Source organism: Myotis davidii, unplaced genomic scaffold (assembly GCF_000327345.1).
Source record: "Myotis davidii unplaced genomic scaffold, ASM32734v1 scaffold164, whole genome shotgun sequence".
NCBI lineage: Eukaryota > Metazoa > Chordata > Mammalia > Chiroptera > Vespertilionidae > Myotis > Myotis davidii.
The window spans coordinates 589128-598960 of NW_006296417.1; the positions used below are offsets into that span (position 1 = coordinate 589128).

The 9833-nt window shown below is 56.7% G+C and overlaps 1 protein-coding gene across 1 annotated transcript in view; it reads left to right on the forward strand.

The window, feature by feature from the left end:
- The first annotated feature begins 9672 nt into the window (after positions 1 to 9672).
- Positions 9673 to 9833, forward strand: part of APBA2 (amyloid beta precursor protein binding family A member 2) — a 17595-nt gene continuing 17434 nt past the window's right edge. The window contains exon 1 of the mRNA XM_015569103.1: positions 9673 to 9691. Coding sequence (XP_015424589.1) covers positions 9673 to 9691 — 19 coding nt within the window. The remainder of the gene's footprint in view (positions 9692 to 9833) is intronic.

The following is a 9833-nucleotide window of genomic DNA, read 5'->3' on the forward strand; positions in this document are numbered from 1 at the left end:
CCCTTTCCCCCCCCCCCCCGCCTACACACACACTCCCCCAATACTCGGTGTCTGATCACGGTGCCCGTCGGCACAGCGAGAAAAACAGGACCGCCCGTTCTCCGCGTCTTGTTGACGGTCCCCCGGCGTCGGCGTCGATTCTCAGGAACAGGTTTTTAACCGCCGCCATCTGTCCTGCTCTTAGTGACACTGTCACAGATGTGACTTGGCTGGTCTGGGGGGATGTGTTTTCCTGAAGACGGCGGTTCTTGTATGAGGAAGTGTGGACGGCCACCCACTCACAACACTAACGTCGATCCTGCCCCCACGGAAGCACGTGTAGCAGTTGTTCTGGTCACAGGGGGACGCTGGCCCACTTACATCTATGGAAAGGGAAGTTGGGAGGCCCAGGCCGGTGTGGCTCAGTGGTTGAGCATTGACCTATGAACCAGGAGGTCATAGTTCGATTCCCGGTCAGGGCACATGTCCAGAAAGGCTGCCAGTTCTGTGGCCTCCAGGAAGGAGAGCCCCAGGGGGTCACTCTGGAGCTCCAAGAATGGGAGAGTACAAGGTGGGGGCAGCCAGCAAAAGGCCACCGTGAATCCGTGAATGTCACGCCTCCATCCCGAAAACAGGGCTGACAAGGGGTGACCTTGCGTCCTGTCCCCCCGTCTGTGCTGATGCCACGGGCTCAGCCATCGCTGCACGTCCACGGGCAGGGCTGCTCCGTCAGGCTGCGCTGGGGAGACTCCCGTCTTGCAAAGCGGGGAGACCGTGGCGTGTCTAGCGTGTGCTTCAGGAGCTGTGTCTGAGGTGCAGAGGGGTCGTTTGCAGGAGCCGGGAGGCCTCTGAGGGTTAATTGATGCTGTTGTTTGCGATTGGATTGGCGATGGGAGCGCGTTCCGTTTACTCAAATGAGCAGTAATTTAAAATTACAATTTTCGTCTTAATTGTATGTATTTGGGGGATCCCACTTCTGTGTCCGGAAGTCACTGTGATATGAAAATGCACAGACGTCTCATTTCCCGCACAGTCACGGACACACTTTCCTCTCCGTCTGAAAAAAGAGGAACCAGTCTCCTACCCCATCTCCTCCTCTGCTACTCTCCTGTTTTCATCATCGTCATCATCATCATCGTTATTTTGTTGCCCTGTTTGCTGTGCACCTCCTGGGGGTGAGCCTCAGCCCCGACGGGGAGGGCGTCTAGGAGAGCAGGTGCCCGCCCCGCCCCAGCCTGGCTCCGGGCACGGCTGCAGTGCAGCCCCGTCAACAGCCCCCACCCCGATCTGGGTCCCAGGAAACAAAGGTGGCACAGTCACGGGGCAGTGCCTGGGCTGGTGCGGCATCTGTAGGCAGGGAGGGGAGCAGCTGAGGTGGGTAGAGCAGAAACACAAAGGAGCGTAAGGAAATGCTGGGAACAGCTCTGTGCCAACAAGCTGGACGATGTGGAGGAAATGGGTAAATTCCTAGAAAAACACAATCTCCCGAAACTGAACCAGGGAGAATCAGAAAACCTGACTAGACTGATAACGACTGAAGTAGAAGCAGTAACAGAAAGACACTCCCAGCAAACAAGTCCCGGTGCGGACAGCTTCCCAGGGGAGAACAGCCCTGACCTCCTCCAGCTGTTCCAGAGCGTCCCAGGGCAGGCACACACCAGCTCTTCTTATGAGGCCAGCATTGTCCTAATCCCCAAACCAGGTAGAAGCACCACAAAGCAAGAGAACTACAGGCCAATGTCCCTGATGAACATAGACGCTGAGATCCTCAACAAATATTAGCGTGTGCCCAGATGGGGGGCGAGGAGTGAACCAGCAACCCAGGTACATGCCCTGGGCCAGAATCGAACCTGGGACCCTTCAGTCCCCAGGCGCCGCTCTATCCACTGAGCCACACCGGCCAGGGGTTCTCCAGGATTTTTGATGAAGCAGAACTCACAGGGTTGGCTCAGACCCCACCCCCATCACACCACTGCCCGCCGGCATCTATGCACACACCCTTCCCGCTGTTCCCGAGATTGGAACAACCCATCCTCTCAGAGCCACCCCTCCTCCATTCGGCACCAGATGCCCCCCTGCACGCTCTCATTTCCCGCACAGTCACGGACACACTTTCCTCTCCGTCTGAAAAAAGAGGAACCAGCCTCCTACCCCATCTCCTCCTCTGCTACTCTCCTGTTTTCATCATCATCATCATCATCATCGTTGTTATTTTGTTGCCCTGTTTGCTGTGCACTTCCTGCCTCTGCTGGCTCCCTCCAGTCCCTCCCCTCCTGTCCTCTCTTCCACCCGCTTAGGTCACACTTCCCCCATCAGGTCCCTAAGCACCGCCAAGACCTCCGATCCAGCGGTCACTCCTTTAAAAAAATGTTTTTATTGGTTTCAGAGAGGAAGGGAGAGGGAGAGAGAGAGAAACATCAGTGATGCGAGAGAATCATGGATCGGCTGCCTCCTGCACGCCCCTGACTGGGATCGAGCCGTGACCTCCTGATTCCATAGGTTGACTGGAAATTCCAAGCTTGCACTTTCTGGTGACCCAGTCCCCACCCCGGAGCCCACACAGAATCGCCTCAGCAGGCCGCAGACACTCGTGCCCCCCGGGAAGTTACAGGGGTTTCGGGGGCTCTGTCAGGGACCAGGCCGAAGATCAATGATTAGAGCAAAGACGCTCCAAGTGCCTTCACCCTGGGACACTGTACGGGTTTCAGGCGCTCTGTGCCGGGAACGGGGGCAGAGACCCACACGCATTTTCATCACTTCACAGGAGCCACTTGGATTAAGATAAAAGCTTAATTGATATCATTGATCATCTTCCAGCCTAGATTTCAAAGGGCTCTTGATAGCTAGTAGCTATCACAAGTACTGGGCGAAAATGTAAATGGGCTCTTTTATAGTCTGTAGTGGGAAATTATGATCCAAAATGCAAAGCAACGTAAGAAAAGACTGATGAATTGAGTTGCTTTAGGGGGAAGAACACCTTCCCATTAAGGGTGGGGAGGGGGAACACCGTAAGAAGGGTGAAAGACCAAATAATAAACCAGGAAAAATAAGTGCAGCTAGCATCACAGACAAAGCTCATTTCCTTAAAATATAAGAGTTAAAAAATTAAAAGGGCCCGGCCGGCGTGGCTCAGTGATTGAGCAACAACCCATGAACCAGGAGGTCATGGTTCAATTCCTGGTCAGGGCACATGCCCGGGTTGCGGGCTTGATCCCCAGTAGGGGGCGTGCAGGAGGCAACCAATCCATGATTGTCTTTCATCATTGATGTTTCTCTCTCTCCTCCCGCTCTCCCTTCCTCTCTGAAATCAATGAAAAATATTTTTTTTAAATTAAAAGGAAAAGACCAACACCCAGAAGGAAACGGCTAAAAGATCTAAACATTTAGTTACCGAGAAATAAATGCAAATGGTCTTTTAAGTGAATGAAAAGATGTTCAACACCTTCTGTAAGAGGATTGTGAGTTAAAATTACGCCGAGATACAGAAACCCAAGTTCAACACAGTCCCCGTCCCTGTTGGTTGGCGAGGTCGTGGAGCAGTACGGAGCGCTCCGGCCCCTGCAGGGTCGGACAGCACGGACCCCAGTGGACCTGCTTTGACCTTGACTCAGCCATCCTACCTTCAGGAAGCGACTCGGAAGTGAAAATGTACTCAGGAAACCACCCCCCAAATAGAACCACACTCACAGCCTGAGGAGGCCTTATTCTCCTAGGGCTTCTTGTGTCTTTCAACAGAGGAGCAGGTGTTTCTCTGTGCTGGTCTGGTGTGTATGTGTGTGCATATCCTATATAATAATCCTACATAATAAAAGGCTAATATGCCAATCGACCGAATGGCAGAATGACTGATGGCTACGATGCGCACTGACCACCAGGGGGCAGATGCTAAATGCAGGAGCTGCCCCCTGGTGGTCAGTGCACTCGCACAGGGGGAGCACCATTCAGCCAGCACAGGGGGAGCACCATTCAGCCAGAATCTGGGCTCAGCCAAAAGCTGGCTCATCCATCTGGGCTCAGCCAGAAGCTGGGCTCATCCGTGGACGTCCCCAGCAGTGCTAAGGATGCCTGACTGCTGGCTTAGGCCCCTAGGCCAGCAGTCGGACATCCACTGAGGGCTCCTGGACTGTGAGAGGGCACAGGCCGGCCTGAGTGACACCCCCCACCCAGTGCACGAATTTCGTGCGCCTCTAATATGTGTGTGTGTGTGTGTGTGTATGTGTGTGTGTGTACTTATGTTAGCACCGGGCCTCTAGTGTATACATATATATATTTACATTAGACGGATTCCTAGGTTTTTAATTTTGGCTCCTGTCTAGGTGCGTCTCTTTGGAAATGACCTCCGTGGTGGTGGTTGAGTTGGGGTGTAGGTCTGCCCTCCAGCAGCCTCGCGTAGAGTCCCTCAGGTTTTCTCTGGCCGCACGTCTCCTGCGAATGATGTGATTGCAGTCTCCTCCATTGCAATCTCCTCTGGTTCCGATGCGGTGCCTGAGGTTCCGTGCGGTGCAGGGACACTGGTCCCAGCTTGTAAGCAGAGGCGGGGTCTGGAGTTGGGTCTTGGACTCAGAAGCCCCATCTCGCTGCCTCTGGCTGCCTCGGGGCCGGGGGGCGGTGGGAGGTCCTGGGACTTGAGGTGGCGATGGCAGGGGTTGAGGGGCATCGTGACTTTGGGATGGCATCTGAGCCGGGCCTTGACTGGCTGGGAAAACAGGAGGAGGCAGAGGGCGGGCCCCGGGCCTCCTGGCTTGAGTGGCCGAGCACAGCCTGTCCTGTCTGCGTCCCGCCCTGCAAGGTGGCGGCCGAGCATTGCTGGGCACGGGGACTTTGGAGTCACCCGCACTGTCTCTTGCCGTCCCAGGCGCCTCTGGCAGCACACTTCCCTTCCCCACCCGCGTCTGTCGCCATCTTCCTGCTCCCGTCCACAAGGGCCGGCGCGGCGCAGTGACCGATGAGAACAAACAGCATCGGCCCAGACTCTCAGCAGCCATCTCCCCGAAAGATCAAGGTCAAAGGAGAACGCTGAAAGGGTGCTTCAACTCCTATGCCACTTCAGCCGAGTGTTTGGTTTTGTTTTTAAAGGAAAGCAAGCTCAGACTCTATTAGGCATCAGTGCTGCTTCGGTTGTCACTTCTCGGCGAGAAAAGGGATTGTTGCAATTAAAATGGATTTGGGACATTGCCCTTCTCTGAACGAGTACATTGAGGACAATCGCCCATGTGGTGATGTTTTGGATTCAGGCCCTTAAAGAGGATGGAACATAGTGGTCTTGAACGGTTCGGTGTTGGTTCTTTGATACCAGCCGGGTCTGTCAGACTTCCCTGGTTCTGGCTGCTGTTACTGGGTCAGTTGACTCGGACCAGCTCAGCCACTTCTAAGGAAAGGAATGCACTTCTTTCTGCTTTTTCTGGAACCTGAAGGAGAGAGACAGGCAGACACCCCCCACCCCACCTGCACCTGCAAGGCCCGCCCGGGGATGCTGGCCTTTCCCTCAGACCCAGGCGCTCATGGCCTTAGCCTAAAGCGTCTTCCCATCTTATGATGTTAACAGAGCTAATCCTCTGCCCCTCCTTGCCCACTCCCTACGACTCCCCACACCTTAGACGGGGCTTCCCTAAATCCTTTATGCCCCTGATCACCCACAAGGGTGACGTGCATGCCTATTGTGTGTCCCCGCCTTTTAGGATCCGCCACTTGGGCTGCGAAAAAAAGAAGAAGAATATGTAGCCACAACCTGCTTAAGATAGAGACTATTATCATACGGGTTCTCTATTTCTATGCAAACAATTATGGCCAAAACTTAGTGGTGCAAAACAGCCAACATTTGTGATCTTGGGCATCGAATCGGTGAGTGAGGAGTCTGGGAGCAGCTCGGTGGGTTGATTCTGGCTGAGTCGAGATGTGCGGCAGGGAGACCGTCATCTGACGGCTTGACTGGGGCTGGGGGGGCCACTTGGAAATGGACCTCACAGGGCTGTGGGCAGGAGGCCTCAGGTGTGGCCCAGGGAGCTCTCCGTGGTGCTGACAGCACCCATACACCTGGTCCGTGGGGGAGCTCTCCGTGGTGCTCACAGCACCCACACACCTGGTCCGTGGGGGAGCTCTCCAGGGTTCTGAGAGCGCACCCACACACCTGGTCTATGAGAGCTCTTTTTAGTGCCCATTCAAGGGGCCCCTACCACATCTGGTCAGGGGTGGAGTGGGGGTGAGCTCTCCATGGTGCCGATTGAGGTCCACATGGGGGAGCTCTCCGTGGTGCTGACAACACCCGCGCACCTGGTCCGTAGGGGGGAGCTCTCCAGGGTGCTGAGAGCTCACACCTGGTCCGTGAGGGCCTCTTCATAGTGCCCATCAAGGGGTCCCCACCACATCTGGTCGGGGTGGGGTGGGGGAGCTCTCCACCCCACCCCGAGGTGCACGATCTGGTCCACTCGGGGAGCTCTCCGTGGTACTGACTGAGTGTCCACACAACATCTGGTTGGTGCTCGGGGCGGGGGCTCTCCGTGGTTCTGATTGTCCTCACAGCACGGCAGCCACTTCCCTGAGAGGGTACAAAGAGGGCGGGGACCTGTGCTGGGCAGAAGGAGGTATGGCCAGGCCCTCGTGGCTGAGAAAAGCCAAGCACCCCAGCCCTGTTTGCTTCCTCGTATTCAATTCCATCTGCAGGGACGGAGCAGACCCTCCCGGCTGTGCCTGGCTGGGTGCTGGACTCAGAGCCAGTTGGGGAGGCAGCAGCCGACCCCAAGGGCCTGTCCAGGTCTCTGCGTCCACGTCTTCAAGGTGGACTGTCCGTGCAGCAGGGCAGGTCGTCAGAATAACGCCTCTGCTTTAGCCACCGCACGTGAGGGGTCCCAAGAGGGTGGGGGAGGCACTGCAGCTGAGCAAAGGAAATGCATCATTTTCTTTGGAGAAAATGGAAAGTGGTGCTGGGCCCGGGGTGGTGACCTTGCCCTGCAGTTAGCCTGCTGCCGGGAGATTAGAGCAGACGGGCACGGGAAGAATGCTAATGAGTCGTGGTGGGCGGGAGCCCAGAGCCCGGTGCCTCCCCGGCCACCGGGGTGCTTGCCGATGCCTATAAATAAACACTTAAAACCCAGTTCTCAATCGAGTTCCGATGCTGGCCTGGCTCTGCGGGCGGGAGAGCGTGTTATGTAAGCAATGCTCTGAGTCCTTCCAGAACCGGCTGAGGGTTCTGAGCTCGGGGGGGTCTGGAGCATGGGGGGTGCTCAGGCTGCTATGAATGAGACCTACAGGCAGAGAAAACGCTGGCCCCTCCCTCCAGGTGTGGGCAACCCCGGGTGGCAGCAGGCAGGCCTCACCAGGGCAGGGAAGCCCGGCCCAGCCCGCAGACCGCTCCGAGTGCCTGGAGGAAGCGAAGCGGGAGCGGGGGGGTGGGGGGGCCTCCTGGGCACACGGTCATCTCGTAGGCCCACGGCGCTCGGGCCGGCGCTGCTCAGGGGTTGAGTGGCAGCCTAGGAACCAGGAGCTCATGGTTGGAACCCCCGTCAGGTCACAGGCCCGGGTTGTGGGCTCGATCCCCAGGAGGGGGCATGCAGGAGGCAGCTGGCCCATGATTCTCTCTCACATGGATGTTTCTCTTTCTCTCTTCCTCTTTCTTTAAAAACCAGGAAACATATTTTTAAAAAAAGACTAATAAGTCCCCATCTTCTTGCACGACTCCAGGCTTTCTGCTCATCTGCTTCCCCACCCCGCAAGGAATCTCGCTCCAACCCAGGGCCCTGCCTCCAAGTCCTTCACCTGAGGGCCTTTCCCTGCGGTTTGCGTTTGCATTTGAGAGCAGCCTGAGGCCCACGGCCCCTTTCTCTTTGCTGTAGGAAACCACCCATCCCAGAGGCAGGGTGGGCTGTGCACCTGGGCAGGGGAGACAGCAGGGCCTGCCTCTCCCTCTCCTCTCCTCTCCTCCACCCCAGCCCCAGCCCCCACGGGCACACCCTCCTGGTCCGAGAGTGTCCCCTAATACGGGTTCTGTGAATCCGTGGAAATGCATATTCATGAGGGCGTGAGGAGCCTCATTGAAATGCACGCAGTCTCTCCTTCCTGAGTGAAAGTGAGCGGACCCTTTATTTGCGTCCCTAGGGCTGAAGTGAGGTGGTTTTTTTTACTTTGTTTCTGGTCATTTCTGACCCTCGCCTTAGAACGATCCCCGTGCACTGTTACAACGTCTCCCACTCACTCACGTTTCTGTACGGGTATCGTTGCCGAAGTGAAAGTAACTCCCTCTTTTTATTCTGTTTTATTCCAGAAAGATCTCATCGCCCGGAGGGTCTCCCCGGCCTTGCCGACCACTCGTTTTCGGTAGGAGATGGGGGCCCACGTGGAGTGAGTCTTGTTCTGCTGACGACGTGTGTGACGTGGGATGGTTTTGCTGGAGGGAGGCCCTTCGGGGGGAGGACGTGGGGGCTCCTGGCTGGGGTGGTGGTGAGAACGAGCCACCTTCCGGGTGGTTGCGCGTCGCACTCAGCGGCTCCCCACGCAGCCTCCTGCCCTGGAGGAAGACAGGAAAGGACGGGCCGGCCCTCGCGATTTGCTTCTGGACTTGCCGTGTGCGCCTTCAGAGACTCGAGAAATCCCTGCTCTGACACCCAACCTTCTTTTCCCTCTCTTTTAAGTTGCACGTCGGGAGAGAAAAAAAATTCCCTGACACTTTTTTCTAAAAGTTGAAAATGTGTTAAGAAACCAGCCCTAGGAGCTGCGACTAGGTCGAGCCCAACCTCGTCCGTGTGATTAAGTTGAGGGAAGCTCGTCCTCTCTGGATGTAACTTTTTATTAATGATACTCAGGTCTAATTAACTGGATCTCGTTCTCATTAACGACACGAGAGTCTCGGCTGGAATTCTCAAAGGGAGCTCTGCGTCGGGAGTCCCGTCGGGTCCCAAGCCAACGGTGACCCGCGTTGAGATCAGGCCGGGGCGCCCTGTCTGTTCCGCGTCCCCCAGCACAGAAGTAACTTCGTTTCCGAAGTGACGTTTACACACGTGCTCCCGGAGGCACCAGCGAAGCTGCCTGAAGCCAGAAGGGTTCTTGAACCACCGCTTGTGCTTGGGCCGGAGACAGGCAACATCTCCGACAGCCCTCCGTCCTCCGGAGCCGGAGCCGTGCCGCGGGGTCCCCTCCGTGTCCTCCCGACGGTCTGGGCTGCGGCAGACGCACTTCCCGCCCTGGGGGACACGTCACTCAGTGTCCCTCCGTCACTTGACCCATTTTCGGGGGAAATGGTGCTGGCGGGAGGCAGCCCGAGGCCCCGCCCTGCTCTGAGGGGAGGAGGCTTCCCGGCCTGAAGCCGCGGGTTTGTGTGTGTGTGTGTGTGTTTAAGTATCTGTTGCTTCTTTTTTGTGTATTTTTAAATACGTTCCTATTGATTTTAGAGAGGGAAGGAGAGGCAAAGAGAGAGGAACATCCATGATGAGAGAGAATTGTGGATCGGCTGCCTCCTGCACACCCCCTACCGGGTATCGAGCCCACAGCCCAGGCATGTGCCCTGATCAGGAATCGAACCCAGGACCCTTCAGTCTGTCGGCCGATGCTCTATCCAGAGCCAAACCAGGCAGGGCGTCTCTCTGTGTCTGAGAGCAAACAACCAGACCCTTTGACCTTGGCCTGTGTCCCCTGTGTTTTCAGGGTGCGGGCGTCTGAGGATAGTTGGAGCCACGCCTGTCCTCCTCTCTGGCCCCGTGCCTCATGCTCTCTCTCTGGCACGGCTGGACTGGCTTCTGACAGACGTGCCAGCTGGGGTGGGAGGGCACGCTCCTTGAACAGATCTGCGGCAACAGGGCTGCAGGAAGCGCCCGGAGGGTCCCCGTTGCCGCGTGGGGTGCTGACGGCTCTCTCCGACCTTCCTC